At 37.6% G+C, this 19,709-nt stretch overlaps 1 protein-coding gene across 1 annotated transcript in view; it reads left to right on the forward strand.

The window, feature by feature from the left end:
- CUL3 (cullin 3) overlaps positions 1-19,709 on the forward strand; it is a 107,732-nt gene that overhangs the window by 54,300 nt on the left and 33,723 nt on the right. The window contains exons 4-9 of the mRNA XM_032777911.1: positions 3,210-3,370; positions 4,924-5,038; positions 7,455-7,683; positions 10,563-10,708; positions 16,460-16,636; positions 18,368-18,538. Of these exons, the coding sequence (XP_032633802.1) occupies positions 3,210-3,370; positions 4,924-5,038; positions 7,455-7,683; positions 10,563-10,708; positions 16,460-16,636; positions 18,368-18,538 (999 nt within the window). The remainder of the gene's footprint in view (positions 1-3,209; positions 3,371-4,923; positions 5,039-7,454; positions 7,684-10,562; positions 10,709-16,459; positions 16,637-18,367; positions 18,539-19,709) is intronic.

The following is a 19,709-nucleotide window of genomic DNA, read 5'->3' on the forward strand; positions in this document are numbered from 1 at the left end:
TGGAGAGACTGGGAAAGTAGTTGATTTTAGTGTAGGTAACTTGTTTTAGGTGAAATCCATAATCACTTCAGTAACATTCTAGCTTGTGAATCATTGCCAACCCCAACCTGGCTCCTGGGAGTTTCTGTTATCCTTTCAAGCACTTGCTGCTGCTGTTCCTGGGAAGTAAATGGCGCTCCCTCGTCTACAACCTTTTTGTGTACTAAACCTGGGCCACATGGGCTTAAGTCCCACAATTGTCTCTAATTTTTGAAAGTATAAATAAAAAAAAAATAACTTGCCCCAAGTGGGAAGCAAATCTGCAGCTTCAGGTGCAACAGCAATGCTGTTCTAACTCTGTGGTATCCCAGATGCACTGTTGTAATAGCATCATTAGTACTTATACCATGGATACTATACAGATTAGTCACTTCCCTGGTTTTAATCTCATCAATTGATACAGTATTTACACTCTGTTCATAAATTTTCTTTGGAGATATGATGCCCTTTTCCCCCTCAAAGTTGCCTAGAATATTAAGCTATTTTTTAATTGCCTCAACTTTGTTGATCTTTTTACAAAAGTACACTTTGTCTTGGTTTTATTCCAGACTCACAAGACAAGGACTATAATGTTCTTGTGTGCAAATCTATAAACAAATCAGTGAAATAAATAACAGAGTGTCTCAAGGTATCAGGAAAATCTGGTTAATGGTAGTATCCTCTAACAACCATCTTCACTGTGTGACATAAGGAGGGTGAATTTGTTAGGCCGGTTAGTAACAGTCATTGCTTGGAGGCACAATTGTTAAATGATTGATGTAAGTGCGACAGAATGTGTGTTTCCCACCTGTTCATGTTTTACTGTTTCATTTCTCTTCGTATAGTATCTGTTAGAGCTTCCTCCATGTTAAATGTGAATTTCCTGAAAAACATGTTGTTCTGTCTGAATTGTGGAGTGTAAAATGTTTTTATTGTTCACTTGTCGTGTAGAGGAAGGTTGGAGTAAAGTGACTTACTTTATGAGTAACTTTCAAAATGTCTACTAAGAATGTCAAAATTATTCTTTGAGAGTATGGAACTCTTTCCTCCTCAGTTTTTCTCTAGTTACCTTTTACTTGTGGGGAAAGAAGTGTGTAGTGTAATCATAATTTTAATCAGTTGTTTCAGTAGAATGAAGCATAAATTTATCAATGGTCTGATTTCCTAGGTATTCATGATACAAGAATTCTGCACTTTAACTCCATGTAAAGTAAAGTGTTTACAACGATCTAGCGGAATATCTAATATGAGCGCAATTAAGTGTTTATATCTCCAATTCAAATACTGACCTTTTTCCTACAGTGAATTTGTATGTACTCTGACATGCATAGCTATAAAAATCTCCATAATTTTTTATATTGTACAAGCCAGTAGGAGTGAACTAGCACGTTTTGAAACTAATGTACATTAAAATTAATGAATATCCTGAGACCTTAAAAATGTCGGTTTAGCAATGTTTTCAGTAAGTAGCTGATTTGCTATTTGGCATTATGGAGCATGCACTTAAAAATAAAGGCAAAAATTTTACCATCTCACAACAGTACTAGTACAAACCACAAGAACTTCCTCCCGTTGATGGTCTTTTAGTGATGTCACATGCATGGTTTCATTGAGCACTATACTGTTAAATGCCAAATAACAATTGTGGTCCCTACCTGACTTATTAACCTCATCCTGTTTACTTTTGAAGAGATGAATAGAGATTAAAAGAGAGACATACAAATGAAAGGGGAAGGGAAAGTTTATCAGGCACTCTCTTATTTACCATTTTTCCTAATACAAATGTTAGAACACTCAACAAAAAATGGGATTGCTGATTTTCTTTTGGTCTGTGTGTAAAGAGAGTAGGAGCCAAGTTGTTGGTGTCTATCCAGTAATAAGCAGATGAGCTCTAGAGGAATGGTCTTTAGGCTATATGTAATAGGTGGAGTACTGTTTTGTGAGGGTTTGTGGCCAGTATTTGAAATGTATATTAAATAGCGTTGGGTATATGAGTTTCTTGGCTAGTGCTTCAGGTTGAGGCTAAGCAGATAGATGGAGATGAAATAAGTTTATTTGTGATGACCTTAAAGAAGAATGTCTTTCTTTTAACAATTGTGTGCAGTGTTGTTGTAGCCATGTTGGGCCAATATATGAGAGAAATGAGGTAGGAGATGTAATATCTTTTATTACACCATCTTCCATTGGTGGAAGACACAAGCTTTTGAGCTTCCAGAGCTCTTCTGTAGGTCACTCGCTAGCAGCCCTTGTCCACGAAGGAAATCTTCACAACATCTTCAGAAGTATGAGTAAATGCATAACTCTGTGAGGCACTAAAAATTGTGGTCTCAACAGAGACACTGGTTTTATGACTCATTACAGCAATTTGTAACCTACCAACCTTCCTTTCTCCTCTGACTGTAGAAGTGTTAATTGTCCACTTCATCGTACCTGATTTGTTGCAACATGTGTTAACTGCTCATGCTTAACAAACTGTCTTGCCTTGTATTTAGATGTGACACTCTGATTATCTTTTCCAGATCTGGATGAACTCTGAAGCTTGTCTCTTCCACCAATAGCAGTTGGGCCAATAAAAGATTATACCTCATGCACCTTGTCTCTTCCTTAAAAAGCAATTTGAAAATTTCATTTCCAGCAGTGTTTTGAATCAATAGATATTTGTTATGGAATTAAAGTTTAAAATAAAGGGGTTTTTTGATTGGGAAATAAGGTTCAGATTTGAAATGTGTGAATTTGTGCTTTTTTTCTCCTAGGGGAAACATAATTAAATTGTTTTGTTCCCTTTAAAAATAGAAAAGGTGGTGGAGGGAGTGACTTCAGATTATACATGGGCATTTCCACATATTATGGCGATTTTCTCCTATAAACAGCTTAATAGCATAAAGGATACAGATTTGTCTTGGACATGTTTTTCTTCATATAATGTCGCCACTCACAATGTCAGCATTGTGTTGCATAGATTAGCCTTTTTTATAATCTGTGTAAATAAAGACTTTGAAAGCTAAATACTGAGTTTATAAAGGGTAGCAGTCGGTGTGTGGGAGTGTGTGTGGGGGGAGGGGAGAATGTAATTCAATTATTCAGCTGTTTCCATGCAGTTTAAACTATGAACAATCTCTTGAACACATTTTGAATTATACAGTGTGTGGAATATAAACTTATATTTACATTTATGTATTTTTTCCTTATAGGACCGTGTATATGTACAACAAAATAATGTGGAGAATGTCTACAACTTGGGGTTAATAATTTTTCGAGATCAAGTTGTACGTTATGGCTGTATAAGAGATCATCTACGACAGACTCTGTTGGATATGATCGCAAGAGAACGGAAAGGAGAAGTTGTAGATAGGTATGATGGCTCTAACTGATTACTGTTATATTTAATCTTAAACAGTGGTGAGTAGTATTTACAACATAAAATATGTATAGCTTGTTTTGCTTTTCAAACAAAATCACCTGATCACAGGTATGTTGGAGAGTTGTTCTTTAAAAGGCTTCAGGGGGGCGGGGGCGCGATTTTTTGAGAGCTTTTCTCCTGTAAACATTAAATGCACATATCTGGATAACTTAAAAGGTGTACTGCTAAGAAAACTGTTAAATAAATATTTAGTTTAACTACAAAGGTTCAGTGACCTGTTTATTAATATTTTTTCATATTTAGTCCCTGATTTTATTTTTTGTTTTTGTTTCAAGTGTTTCCCATTACTTGATTTTGCAGATTGCTCTAAAGTTTGCGGTTGGGGCAATTCCTTGTGCATTCCTTCTCCTTGTTTCCTCTTTTGCTTGGACACTCCTTGTTTGACCTTTTTGGGGTGGGGGAAGGTTTATTTTTCTCTGTGTTTTACTTTTCCAGAATTTTAACCTGCCTTTTTCTGTTAATTTTGTTCCCTTCTAAATCCATTTCTTATTCTCTTTTACAATTTCATCAGATGCTAATTGCCATGCCACATGCCTGGTGCTACACCTGAAGTAACTTGCAATTTGCAAGTTTTTTGTGCTTCTCCAATTTCAGAGCAGCTGTTGGGTGTGGAGGCATGTAAACTGCATGCTGCTTTAGTTGCAGTAGTGTCATTGGGATTGCCCAACAGGCATTTTATGAAGAGAATAATATTGTCTGTCAGCAGCTGTATATTGTCCCCTAGTGCCACACAGTGGGATTTTTCCCAGCCTGACTAATCCTTTGCACTCTTACGTTATCTTTATTGACATGTGCTTACCCATGTTTTGACTTGCTGACTCTCTCTTTTGTCAGTAATAAAAAATACTGTATACTTTCACTGGACTAGATCAGTGCTACAACTTTAATTGTGGGACTGTTCTGGATGAAATAAATTGATCCATTCACTCCATGTTGGTAGCTTTCAACTTAGCTTCATTTAAAGCAAAAATACTTTTGGCTGTCCATTGTACTGTGGAATTTACTGTCAATAGAAACAGAAATGGATTTCAAAATTGTTTACTGCTCTTGTCAGACTAGTTCCTTTGAAAGAGTTTTTTTTTTAAATAATTTAATGAAATAGAAAATGTAAGACTGTTACATTTTAAAATTGCGTATAGTGGACTTGGTTCTCTCCCTCAGCCCCCCCATTAGTTTCTTTCATTAATATCCAAAACCGCTATCTTAGCAATGTTCTGTACCATTTTATTAAGAACATAAGAACAGCCGTACCGGGTCAGACCAAAGGTCTGTCTAGCCCAGTATGCTGTCTGCCGACAGTGGCCAATGCCAGGTGCCCCAGAGCGAGTGGACCTAACAGGCAATGATCAAGTGGTGTCTCTCCTGCTTTCCATCCCCATCCTTTGACAAGCAGAGGCTAGGGACACCATTCCTTATCTTATATTCTTCTTTTTGCTCTGTCTTAAGCATGTATGAATTTCTAAATTGTTAACATCTTTTGACAGAGGTGCAATAAGAAATGCTTGCCAGATGTTAATGATTCTCGGTCTTGAAGGAAGATCAGTCTATGAAGAAGACTTTGAGGCTCCGTTTTTGGAGATGTCTGCAGAATTCTTTCAGGTACAACAATGTTGCTACTTAAATTTGTATTTTAACTATATATAGAATAGAGCTAGTACATTTATAATTATGGATACATTTTGTCATGGTAAAGTTAAACAAAATTCATGCAACAGTCATGGGGGAAAATGTATACAAATCAATGTATGGTCACAGCAATGCCAAAGCTGGAACCCAGCCACCTGGGGCTGACAGCTGGAGCTTCACTGCCCGGTGTTGAAGCCAAAGAATTCACGGAGATCTGTTAAAGTCATGAATCTGTGACCAAATCGTATCCTTATTTATAATTTCCTGAATAGCAGGACAATTGGTAAGAATCAAAGTGCAATATTCAATAATCGTAACTTGATAAATAGGGAGAGTGTTTGTGTTTTTATGTACGAACATATAATAAACGTTTCCAATTAATCTTAAATCAGGGTGTTTTATAATGTCAGTACAAAAGTGAAATTATCTGGGAAACTGCCTTATGAGCGTGATTAAGTGTATTGCAGAATTTTTAATTTCATGGGCTCTTATTGCATAAAATAAAAGAATAATGAAATCTTCCTAAATAGCCTTTTGAGGGTGGCCCTGAATAGTGGATTAAGAAAGTTTAACAAATTTCATAGCAAAAAAGTGAGTTGGGGGAAAAATGCCACTTGTTAAAAATGGTTGAGATTCAGTCCTGCCCTCATGTTCATGGGGATGAGTTTCCATATCCTGCAAAATTACTTGAAATCAGCAAGCATGTGCAGTATGATTTTAAAAAAATTACACAGCAGTATGTACCAGTGTATGATTAGTAATTTAGGTGTCCAAAATAGTCCAAAAAAAATTCCTATACTTGAGTTTCCCTAATCTGAGGGAACTAAGATGAGTTGCTAACAAATGTCAGAATCAAAAATGTTACTTCATTTGTGAACTGCAGCATGGCCTACGTGAGCTGACTTAAAAAAAAAAAAAAAAAAGAAACTGCCAAAAATAATTCTGGAAAGGAGCTGGAGAGCCTTAGTTAAATATTAGGTAATTTGTTAAAGAAAAATTATCAATGCAGGATTTCTAATTTATCCATCTTAACTCTTCTTTTAAAAAAAAAAAAAGAGAGAGAGAGAGAGACGAAGAAAAAGTCAGAGATGGGCGGTTTCTCTTTCTTGAAAACTGTCCATCTCTGACTTGTAAGAACTTTTTATTTGAAAAATTTGACAAAATAATAGATTAAAAAAAGTGAAGAACTTTCTTTCAAAAGGGTTCTGGTAAAATTCCTTACTAGAGGCTATTAAAGAAATTTCTCAGCTGTGAAAGAGAGAGAGTTATGTCTTTATTTTAAAATCTTTTTGAAACAGAATGGGGGGAAGGAATAAATAGCTAATTCTCAGTGTGTCTGAGTTGAATAAGGAGTGCTTAAGTCAGTGGTTCTCAACCTGTTTACCACTGTGGTAAATATGCAGGTCTCTGTGTTATGTGGGCTGCATCCGCACAATATATATACTACCTATATGGCCCTGAGTATGTCACATGGTCTGCAGCTGTGTGCTGATTAGGCCGCATATTAAGAACCACTGTATGAACTATCTGGAAGTGAGAAAACCAGATAGCAAAATTTGCTGACAGAAATGTAGGTTAGTCCATTCCAAAAAAATTGAACTCCAAAAAAGACCTATATTAATAAAACTAAGCAATTTCAGCATCATAACGGCAGATAAAATTTACCATAGGTTCCAGGTAAAGTATGTTGGAAGACTAAATTGAAATAATCCAGTGGAACAATTTGATTCCAATTCTTATTTTCCGTATGAGTTCTAAATACCTCAGAGTAACTGTGCACCACTGATTGGAGATGTTTGTTTCATGTGCATTTGTAGTGATTTAAAGATGTTGGACTGTGTAATATGAGAAACAAAAGTATAATATTGACCAATAGGGATTAAAAACAATTTGATATGAAATAGTGTACCCTTCCGTGAAATTAGCTGGAATAATAAAGGCTGTGAATCCTCACATTTCAAATTTATCACTAGCGGGAATTAAAGAGAAATTTCCATCTTTCCCCTTTTTCCCCATGGTATTGTACTGTACAGCTAGGTACACTGTATTGGGGGTTTTATGCCTTTCTCTGGATCATATGACCACGGCTGCTATTGGAAATTGGACACTGGATTTGCCATGCCAAGAGAAACCAGTGTTCTTACTGTGCTCACAGAGGCATGAGCTTAACCCTGGGTAAGTAAGTAGGCCCTTTGACCTCACACACTTTGAGTTAAGTACATTCATAAATCTTTGTAGGATCTTAGGTATAGTAATTTCACATTTTTCATTTTTCTATTTGATATGGGCCTATTTATAAATGATGTGATTAATACAGAATAAATTTCATAGTACTTTCCCATTTTAAAGGTATCTCAAGTATTAATTTGTTTTTGTTTTTTTATGACAGATGGAAAGTCAGAAATTTTTAGCTGAAAATAGTGCTTCAGTATATATAAAGAAAGTAGAAGCTAGAATTAATGAAGAAATAGAACGGGTGATGCACTGTCTTGATAAATCAACAGAAGAGCCAATTGTGAAAGTTGTTGAAAGGGAGCTTATATCCAAACACATGAAGACTATAGTGGAAATGGAGAACTCTGGGCTTGTTCATATGCTGAAAAATGGGAAGACAGAAGGTAAGACTAGATCGCACTGGAAGCAAAAATGCCTGGAATGCTGCTGATATTCTTGTGACACTTATAACCTTGCTTTTAAGTCTCAATATGGGTTCTCTTTACTCCTTAATATTGATGTTCCTATGGAAGCCTAAAATCCCTACCAGTTCTATGTTAAACATATCTGTGAAAGTTGCTACAACTTTAAATGCATCTTAAGTAAATTAGGTCATAGTCACCTCAGGGCAGGGACTGTACCATACCTGTCATATATTTTTGCTTAATGTCAAACGTTCTGCTTCTCAGTGAAATATAAAAGAGTCTTTGGCAAAAGAATGAATGCATTATACTATCATATGTCTCCTACCTTCTTTGAACCACTGTAATGCCAACCTGCCACTCTTCCAATGCATTGTTCTCAAAATGCATGTTCCTGTAGAGTGTCAGAAATGTTCCAGAGATTAATTTTGGCCAACAGACCAGAGTTTGAGAAGCGCTGGAGTAAGCCATTCACTTAAGAGTAGACTTGCATGATGAATGCATTGAGGGAAGAGACTAAAAACTGCATTGTAGAGAAGAATTGTATCAGTTCTGTTAATAATAATAATAATAATAATAATAAAAAAGCACACAATTTTTCTTCTCCTCAAGATAGCAATTTAAGAGGTGAACATGAGGCACAGAGTGATTGGTTATAATTTCCTGCAGCAAGAGAGGCCTTGAGCCTTCAGGACAGCAAAGAGGTGAGCGTAGTGGCTCTAATAGTATTCAGTACATATTCACTCATCCTCCGTCTTCAAAGTAGTAGTACATCCAGGAATTGATACATTTCAAAAGAGTGTGAGGTAACTAAAACTCTGACTTCAGAATTGTAACTTAAAAGGAAAGAGAATAAAAGTAACATACTCAAAGACCGCTCACAGTGGAAACAGAACTTCAGTCATGTGACTAAAGCACCATTTTAAAGTAGAGAAACTTGTAAGAATAAGTTGAGTGAAGAGAAAATGAAAAAAGGAGGAAATCAAGAAAGTCAGTCAAATGCAGAGGCTCATGTTAAGGAAGAATATTAGTCACACAAGCTCTGTACCGGTTTCCTCATCAGTTTAAAAATATCTCATTTTATAACTCAACAGGGTTTTGAGTTTACATTATTGTAGGACTTTTCAGAGAAAAAAAGGCATAGAAGTGCTAAGTAATGTATTACTGTTCCTGTGCGATAAATTGTACAACAGTGTTCGTATCACAAGAGCAGGAACAGGAAGATAACTGAGCTGTCTCTTTTATGTAAATAGTCCCTTGTTCCCAAAGCAACTTTAGAAACATGAGGAAGTCAGATGGAAGGTAACACTAGTCAGTGACAGAGAACCAAGGTGTGAGTGGACAAAGGTATTAGCTGTGTGGAAAGAGAAAATGTTCATCTTATTTAAAGAGGAGGTGACAGGACTATGCTTAACGGGTTATAGATATAAAGTATAAAGTAAAGTGACTGGGGTTTCCAGCTGGTGAGATGAATAGTTGAATGGTCAGTGAAAGATTGTATGGAAAGTTATCTTCAGCTTTGGAGGCACATCTAGTCTGAGATAACTAGGGATTCAAACCTATATGAGAGACAGCTCAAAGTAAGACTGGATAGAAAGGAAATATTTGTGGATGAAGTATGTTAGAAAATCGTCTGCATAACGATGGGAACTGAACTTAGGGGAAAATGATGTCAAGAGTGTGTAGGGGAGGAATCTGGAACAGATACCAATGACAGATGACAGCAACAGAGCGGAGGAGAAAGGAAGATAAGGAGATATTGAAAGAGTAGTTGGTTTGTACGAGGAGAGCCAACAGAAAGCTACAGATGGTAGATTAATCAGCAGCATCAAAGGCAGCAGGCGAAGAAGAAAGGGACAGAGAATCCATATTAATTTAATAGGAGGAGTTCCAGAGCTAGAGAATAGGAAGTCAAAGAAGTGCAAGTAGACCGCAAAATACTAAGATTTTTGAGGCTAAGATGAGGAGGAAAAGGAGATGGTAGTGAGGAAGAGACTGAGAAAGGCAAGTGGGTTAAATGACTATCTTTTTCAAGATAAGAGCATGCTGGAATACAGAAGACACTAAAAGTGGGAGAGACCTTAAAGATAAGTGGGGTTGATAGGAACAAAATAGGGAGCTGGTGGTGGCAGAACAGGCAGAAATTCAATGGGATAGGCATGGGTTAGAGGCAAGTAGTAGAAGAGTCTTCTGACACAGTTACAGAGGATGATGGTTCTAGAGGAAAGTATGTGTGTGAAGTATTATATAATATAACTCCACACACTCTCTCTCTCCCCCCCCCCCTCCAGTTCTACACACAAACCCCTGGACCAAAGAAAGGCAGGGATAAAGGGGCTCAAGACAGGAATTGAGGCAAGGGCTGAAAATTGTTACTGTAAATAAGAAGTTTAAGATTTTTACATTATTGACAAATGTAAAATGATGAATTTGGGTCTGTTTTAGCTGAAAATAACTCATATTTGCCTTGGGAATTTAACACATTTTAGCAATTTTAAGTGAAAACAAGAAAGTCATTTAATTAGCCTCTTTCTATTTTAATTTTTTAAGTATTCTCTCATATCCTTAAATAAGGTGTTTGATCTTTGGGATGGTGAATTTGAAGACTACATTGTTGAACAAAATTTACAGCACATCCCCACTAATAAATGTCTCATCGTCTAGAGAATTGAAGCTATATTGTTTTGTTCTGTTAGCAGATTTTTTTTTTTTTTTTTTAATTGGAGAGACTGTTCTATGTGAATCTTCTGAGGCAGAACTTGTCCTCTTCGTACCTATTTTGCTTTTCTAATGAATAAGATGCATGCAGATATGGTACATGTTGGCTGTAGTGCACAATATTTCACTGTGTTTGTTTTCAGACCTTGCTTGCATGTACAAGTTATTTAGCCGTGTGCCGAATGGCCTGAAGACAATGTGTGAGTGTATGAGTTCGTACCTGAGGGAGCAAGGTAAAGCTCTAGTATCTGAAGAGGGAGAAGGAAAGAACCCAGTTGACTATATTCAGGTAGATAAAACTTCTCGTTGTTGTCTTTTCAGTTTTTTATTTCTCTCACAGTGTAGCAAAGATGTTTGAGCAGTGCCTTATATGGGGGTTAAACCTCCAAACTGATGCAAAAATGGTTAGTAATAAAACGATACCTTTATAATTTTAGGTTATTACTAACCTGTCTGTGGTGAACTTTGGGAAATATTTTCAATTACTTTCATACGCATGGTGCTTGGAGAATAATAACTTTTATGTTTGTTTTTATTTGCTTATTTTATCAAATGAAATATATTCAGGCTAATTAAAGAAATTCCTAGGAAATCTCTGCATTTCTCCCAATAAGTGACAGGCATTAAAAGTTTCTAGGAGAATACTTCCTCTTGACCAGAAATCTGTACTTGGCAGTTCCAGGTGTAATGATTAGGATTTGTAGGTGAATGAACACACCACATAGATGGATGTACACTTTTTTTAGGCCGCAACTTTATTAATTTTAACACTGAGGAGAGAGAGAGTATGCACCCACACCCTGTTCCCCCATACTAGGAGTGTAAAGTTACAAAGCTCTCACCATAAAACCAGTACCTAGGGATAGACCCCTTGTAAGTCTACTCCTTCGACTTGTGCCTGAATTCACTTTGCCTTCCCCTACATAAATGGGGAACAGGTGGCAAGGGGGTGACCTTAGTACATTGACTTCAGTTCTCCCTTTCTCATATAGATGCAGAGTCCATCAGCTAAATCTCAGGTCTCCTTTATCTCAGGAGCTGGCAGTCTTCACCTTATCCTTGCTGGACACCAGCCATAAATTGCAAAACTTAAACAGTCTTACCTTTCCTAATATTAAACATTCACGTTCTATATCTTACAACTCAACTGTGTCACCGTTGGTATGACTACATTGCAATTGGGAGTGTGATTGCAGCATATGTAGGTTTATCTAAACTGGATCAAAGCTGACTTGAGTAACAATAGCAGTGAAACTATGGCAGCAGGGGCAACTGCACAGGCCAGCCCCACCCACCCAGGACTCTGGCTATATGCTAGGGCAGCAGCTGCATGAGTATTAAACCTCAGAGTTACGAACACCTCAGGAATGGAGGTGGTCCATAACTCTGGACAAAACATTATGGTGGTGTTTTTTCAAAAGTTTACAAATGAACATTGACTTAATACAGCTTTGAAACTTTACTGTGCAGAAGAAAAATGCTGCTTTTAACCATCTTAATTTAAATGAAACAAGCAGTTTCTTTACCTTGTCAAATCTTTTTTTAAACTTTCCCTTTATATTTTTAGTAGTTTACATTGAGCACAGTACTGTACTGTAATTGCCCCGTGTGTGTGTGTCTTTGCTGCTGCCCAGTTGCGTACTTCTGGTTCCAAATGAGATGTGTTGTTGACCTGTCAGTTCATAATTGTGCCATGATTTAACTGCTATTATTACTCCATTTAGCTTTGATCTAGTTAGATGGAAGCTAGCTCAACTATGTCTACATGTGTTGCATTCACACCTCCCGATTGCAGCATAGACATACCCTATGATGATGTGAGGAAGGTCAACCCCCCCGCCCACCTCGGCCAGTTTGGTCCTGTGGAAAAAATTCCTTCCTGGTCCCAAAACAAGTGATCGGTCTGTCCGCAGCATCCTAAAAACACAACTCCTAGAGCAACATCCTAAAAATTCAGCTGAGACTAGGGGTCTGGTTGGAGGATAGGCAAGTGGGAAGAGGAGGTTTTTTGGGAAGTAATTGTAAATATCTCCTAGCCAATGGGACGGTGGCAGATCTGAATGGGCATATAGGCAGTCCCTCACTCTTGCCATGCATGCGCTCTCACTTCCACTTCCACCCAAAATACCTCTTCCAGGCAGTGTTGCATGCCCTATTGAGTGTGGAGACAGAGGGAGGCAATTGCAGAGGCTCTGAAATGCAGCTTTGTAATGTCTGTTTTACTTTAATACTCTACGGTTTTATGGGATGTTTGAAAGAGGGACCTGAATATTAGTAATAGTAATTTTTATCTTGTGTAGAGTTTTTTGTGGTAGTTTTGAATTGTGTATTGTATGCCACTGTAGAATGCAACAACCATCCAACGGGTGTCTTCTCAAAAAGCAGGACACATCCTCCTTGTTAAGGGATCAGATACCGTTTTTTCCCCTGGAGCTAAAGGAAAGTGATGTGTAGCACCTGGTTTATCGAGGGCACACAAGCTGAGCCAGGAGCCCATTGTCAGCCTTTCCTCTCATTTTCCTTTCTTCATAGAGGAAAAACCCTTAGTTTTAAACCCACACAAAGAATTCTGGAAATGTTCTTATTAAAATTGATTTCTTTTCTTCTATAAGCACTCATTTATCTTTTTAAGGAAAACCTGTAGTTGGGACAATATTGATTTACTTCTTACCCCATGCTTTCTCTTAAGGTGAAAACTGTTGTTTGTTCCTTAAACTCTTAAATTGGTGGGTGTATGGGGAGGATGCTCATTTGCAAATGTCTTGTACTGTATCTAAACGCAAACATTTTAATGTAATTTCCTAATTATCATCACTATATTAATGTTTTATCTATCAACATGGAATCAAATGACCATATTACTGGTTACTAGTTAAAAGAAGCCATTTGAGTATAAAAATATTAATATTAATTGTGGAATTAATTAGTTATGTGACAGTGCTTAAGCAACTTCTTTACCAGACTCAGAAAAGAACCACTTCTCAAAGGATTAAGAAGAAAATGCCTTCTTTGATGACCAGATGAGTTTTAAAACTCTAAGAATCGTTTTATGTTAAAAAGCAAAACAAAACATCTATTTTGAAAAAGCTGAAAGACTTCAAAATTCTCCTCTTAACACCAGTTGTTGTGTATTCCTGGAAAGGAGACATAAGCGAACCTGGATAGACAGGGAAAATACCATGATTTACTTTGAATTCAGGACTCTTCACAGTCATTAACTTGCCTGTCTCAAAACTACTCTTTAAATTAAATTGATGGATTTATAAGAAACATGCTATTTCATTTAACTCTTGACTGGCTTATTTTAAGTAACTTAAATACTTTCTTCAGTTTCATAGGAATTAGTTTGTAATGGGCAAAGGTAGGTTACAGAAGAGATTGTAACTGAAGTTGCTAGTTTTGTTTTTGTTTTTCCATCTTTTCCTTTATTAATACGTATTCATAATTAATAGTGAGTAGCTCTTTTGTCTTTTATTGTGGTGTCTCCTATGGCATGGGAACAACATTATGTGACTAAAATAATGGGTGTCACGTCCCTGGTTGACATTAAGAGAAACAGTCAAGATTTGTCTTACCATTTCTTTCTGTAGACTATATACTTCCTTTGTAATTTTGAGGCTAAAATTACTTGGGGTATGTCTGCATTATGAAATTAGGTCAATTTAATAGAAGTTTGATACAGTTTTATACAGATACAGTTGATTGTGTGTGTCTCACTAAGCACATTAAGTCGGCTGTGTGCATCCACAGTACCGAGGCAAGCGTTGACTTTCGAAGTGTTGCACTATGTTAGCTATCCCACAGTTCCCACCACCCACTGGAGTTCTGGGTTGAGCTCCCAATGCCTGATGGAGCAAAAACATTGTCGCGGGTGGTTCTGGGTACATGTCATCAAGCTCCCCTCCTTCCATCCCTCCCTCCCTCCATGAAAGCAATGGCAAAAAATCTTTTCTTGCCTTTTTTCCTGGGTTACTTGTGCAGACAACATACCGCGCAAGCATGGAGCCTGCTCAGCTCATTGTCACTGTATGTCTCCTGGGTGCTGCTGGCAGACGTAGTACTGCAGTGCTACATAGCAGCATCCCTTGTCTTGCCTTGCCTTGCAGCTGGCATATGGTACAATACAACTGCTAGCTGTCGTCGTCGTCCTGTGGGTGCTCCTGACCGACCTCTGTTAGGTTGGTCGAGGGTGCCTGGACAAAAATAGGAATGACTCTAAGTCATTCTCTTCTGTAAGTTTTGTCTAATGGAGATTCAGTTCTGCCTGGAATATCATGCCAGCTGGAGGCTTCTGCCTCAAGCTGCTCTCCCAGTTGACAGCACTGCACAGTCACGCCTACCTCTAGCTCCCATGGCTCATGAAGCCTGGACAGTAGTAAGGAGCAGTTCAGCTATAGGCTGAGCAAGTGCATAATGGTGGTAGGATGTGCCTTTAGATGTTTAAAAGCTCGCTGGTGCAGTTTACTGACTTGGTTAGACCTCAGCTAAACCAATATTCCCATTGTTATTACTGCTTTCTGTGTGTTCCACAATATCTGTGAGAGTAAGGAGGATACGTTTATGGCGGGATGGGAGGTTGAGGCAAATCACCTGGCCGCTAATTACGCGCAGCCAGACAACAGGGCGGTTAGAAGAGCACAGAAGGGCACAGTGTGTGTCAGAGAAGCTTTGAAAACCAGTTTCATGACTGGCGAGGCTATGGTGTGAAAGTTCTGTTTTTATTTCTACTTGATGAAAACCCTCCCCCTTGGTTCACTCTATTTCCCTGTAAGCCAACCGCCCTCCCCTCCCCCCTTTGATCTCCATTTGCAGAGGCAATAAAGTCATTGTTGTTTCAAATTCATGCATTCTATATTCATTGGTCACACAAATGGGGGGTAACTGCCAAGGTAGCCCGGGAGGGGGTGGGGAAGGAGGGAAGCATAGGGGTAGGGTAGTTGTAGGGGCACTTCCTAGAATGGCATGTAGCTCATCATAGAAGCAGCATGTCTGGGGCTCTGACCCAGAGCGGCCGTGTGCCTCTCTGGTTCTTTGGTAGGCATCACACGGCACTGCTGTGGGTCCCTGTTACAACCTCTGTCCTTCATGCCCTTGGAGATCTTTTCAACTATTCCGGCATTTCAGCTTTTGGAACAGAGTTTGAATAGCATGGATGTGTCTCCCCATACAGCGATCAGATGCAGTACCTCCTGTTTGGTCCATGCTGGAGCTCTTTTGCGATTCTGGGACTCTGTGGTCACCTGTGCTGATGAGCACTGCAGGGTCACCTGTGCTCAAAAGTTCATGGGGCTTTTCCAGTCTGCCTGGCCAGTGCATCTGAGTTGAGAGTGCTGTCCAGAGCGGTCACAATGGAGCACTCTGGGATAGCTCCCGGAGGCCGATACTGTTGAATTGCATCCACCCTACCCCAAATTTGACCCAGGAGGGTCGATTTCCACGCTAATCCCCTCGTCGGGGAGGAGTACAGAAATCAATTTTAAGAGCCCTTTAAGTCAATAAAAATGGCTTCATCATGTAGACGGGCACAGGGTTAAATTGATCTAACACTGCTAAATTCAACCTAAGCTCGTAGTGTAGACCAGGGCTTGGTGCTTGACACTTTATAACACCCTTTCCTGCCTATGTTACTGTTCTAAAGTGCTTCATTGCAAAGAATGAACCACAGCCAGTAGTACTGAAAAGGCACATTCCCCTAAAATAATAAAATAAAACAAGCAATTCAATTTTAAAGAAAGATAGATTAAAGCATGTGGTAATATTTCTATTATGATAATCACACCGCCATTAATGCAGCTGTTTTAGTCCATTTATTTCAGGGTTTCAGTTTCGTCTGACCATACATTTGAATTACAGCAACTAGAAACATAATTTTAAATCGAAGTAAAGATTCTGAATAATACTGTGAAATATGTAGATAAATGCTAAATTAGCAGAATCGCTGTTTAACGATGGTCTCCTGAAATGCAATACTGGAGTGTCATTTTCTTACTAGCAGTATTATATTTGTAAAAATAAAATGTTATGCTTTATTTTTCTTAAGGGTTTACTGGATTTGAAGAGTAGGTTTGATCGGTTTCTTCAAGAATCTTTCAATAATGACCGGCTCTTCAAACAAACTATTGCGGGTGACTTTGAGTATTTCCTCAATCTCAACTCTAGGTCTCCAGAGTACCTCTCATTATTTATTGATGATAAGCTGAAAAAAGGAGTCAAGGGAGTAAGTACAAGTTCAATTACTAGACTATACTGAATCTGTGGAAAACAGTAGCAGGTTAAACTAAACTAGTTGACTTTGTATACTTTTATAAAGCATTATGTGAATATGTATGTAATACTTTTTTAAAATGTACTGTTACATGGTGCATTTGTGTGCATAATGCTTTAGATATGTAAGTAAACAAGTTGCCTATCACAAAAGCCGTATAAGCTAAACAGTTAACATACAGACAAAGAATGAGGGGAAAAAATTAGACTCAAGCATGGTAAACAATTGCTCAGTTTTTATTTTTTTGTCTGCAATTGCATTACGAACCAAATTAAAGTGTTGCATTTAGGCGTGAAAGTGTGGGGCCAGAGATGGTTAGTGGAGGAAGTCTAGTCAAAAGAATTACGCTTTAAGAGTAAATTTTTTATTTTTGCTGGACTGTGATCAGTATTATTTGAATATAAAATATTACAATAAGAATGTATAACAAGCTAAGAGATTTTCCTTTAGAAAAGATGTTACAGCTGACTAAAAAAGACACTGGCCAGCTTTTCTGTTTTATTAACTCTTTCTAATTTAAAGAAAATAAAGCATAATAGTTTGAAAGATCAATCAGAATGGAAAGAAGCACTGACCAGTGTGTTCATTTCCCAACCTTTTTTAAAAAAGTTTTGTTTCAGCAAATTTTTAATTAGAGCTGAGTATGCTGAGTGTTGCTGACGACCTTGGTCAGAATTGCTTGATTTTTATTTTGTAATTGTTTCCTTTAATGTGTTCAGATTGCAAGAAAATCTCTGAGATCCTTATAGTTTATATTTTTGCTAATGCTTCAGAAATTAAATTAAAAACTCTCTTTATAAATTATTTTATCTTACGAAATCTGAAATTTTACCCACTTTCTGTGCAACAGTCAAATTCAATAAAATGAGTTGTGAATGAGCTTTCAGTCTTAATTTAAAATGACGTCATTTCAGTAGCACTTCTCTTTACTTTGTTTAGAGCTTTTGTAGATATTTAAGTAAAATACTAGTTTTTCCTATTGTATATCACAGCTTTTCCCCTCCTCATTGTCTTTTCTCCATTTTCATACTGCTGGGTTTTCTTCTTTGCATGATATGACTGCCCTGCCCTTTGGCCATTTTGCTACCACAGTGGTCCCACTTCTGCCAATCTGCAGTCATACTTCCCACAGGCAGAATGGAATACTAATTAAGGGAAGCAAATTGCGTTGATAGTATGAATCATAAAAAGAGAGTCTTTAATTTGCCATAGTGGTGGTGAGGAAACCCTTAAGGATGTAGCAGCTAAATCCAATTAAATGAGACATTTTAGCATTAGTACTTCCATACTTTGTCATGGGTACAAGCTGGTCTAAGGGCTTGTCTATACTTAAAACTTTAGTGTGGACACTACGTATGCCAACGGGTGGGGTTGTCCTTTGGTATAGGTAATCTACCTCCCTGAGAGGTGGAAGATTTCTTCCATCAGTCTAGTTCTGTCAACACAGGATCTTAGGTCGTCTTGGGTGTGCATTTTTTTATCACTGACTGATGTAGTTAAACTGACCTAATTTTCTAGTGTAGAGCAGGCTCAACTTTGTCCTGGGTGTGTAACTGGATGGTATGACAGTATTGGTTGGTTGTGTGTGCTGGCTGTAGATTACTTTTCCATTGCTTTTGGTTGTATAAAAAATATGTACTCAGAGACTAAAAATAGCAAATTAATTGTTTCTTTATTTTATAGCTAACAGAGCAAGAAGTAGAGACTATATTGGATAAGGCAATGGTTCTGTTTAGGTTTATGCAAGAGAAAGATGTTTTTGAACGTTACTATAAACAGCACTTGGCAAGAAGACTTCTTACAAACAAGAGTGTTTCAGATGACTCTGAGAAAAATATGATATCTAAATTAAAGGTAAGATAGCTACCAGCGCACAACTTAATCTCCTTCAAACTGTTCTTAAATTGAGTTTTATTCCTTTATTTCTTTTTCTTTTAATAAATATTTAGTTGGCATAAAACTGATTACAATATACTCATTTAAATACCAAATTAAAGTTTTTAATAGATACAGAAAACACTAACCCGCTTTATTTCTATTATTAAAGATTATAAAAGTCAGGAAAAAGTACTACTACTGCAGAATTAGGGTTGAATGTCCCACGTTGGGTGGGAGGGCATGTTAGAATATTGAACTTTTTGGGAGAGGCGGGTGGCTCTATGAAATATCTTCCAGCAAGAAAGTGATTCCAGTGAGGCACTGTGATCTAGTGGTTTGAGACCAGGAGTTTCACCTTGATCTTATTCCTAACTTTTCCACTGACATACTGTGTAACTTTGCAAAAGATTCTTACCATTTCTGTATCAAAATAGTCTCATCTTTTAAATGCCAATAGTACTTAACCACCTAAAGCACTTTGAGGTCCTTTTGGTGAAAGGTTCTTTGGTAGGTACCAAGGATTATTTCTTCTGTATGAATCCTGCTTTCACTCATATGCATTGTAATGGTGATATCATACTAATATCTGAAAACAAACTTACCTTATAGTTTCCTTTATTTCCCTTATACTCGGTACCATGGGTTCCCAAAATTTTCAATAATCTCACTTCATAACCTACAGCATCCTTAAAAAAACTCTACTTGTCTAGTGCAAATTAACTTTTTGGATGGATGAATAAACTATTATGATTTTGTTTCAGTGTCATGGTAAATGACAGATAAAGTTTATCCCTGTGCTGGTGAATTTTCATGACAGTTTTGCAGTGCTGTCCTGTACGATAAGAGATATGGATGCTCAAAAGAAGTATTTAGAGAAAGTGCTGAAGTGTAAGGAGAGATGAGAGAAAACAGATTTTACCTTATTTATTGGAGTAGGCTTCAGTCCTCACATGCAAAAGAGAACTGCTCTTGCAAGACCTGAAAATGGGCTAGGAGTGGAACTCAGGGTATTCCGATTTTACATAAACCGATTTTGTAAAACAGATTGTATAAAGTCGAGTGCACGCGGCCACACTAAGCACATTAATTCGGCGGTGTGCGTCCGTGTACCGAGGCTAGCGTCGATTTCCGGAGCGTTGCACTGTGG

Source organism: Chelonoidis abingdonii, chromosome 8 (genome assembly GCF_003597395.2).
Source record: "Chelonoidis abingdonii isolate Lonesome George chromosome 8, CheloAbing_2.0, whole genome shotgun sequence".
Taxonomy (NCBI): Eukaryota; Metazoa; Chordata; order Testudines; family Testudinidae; genus Chelonoidis; species Chelonoidis abingdonii.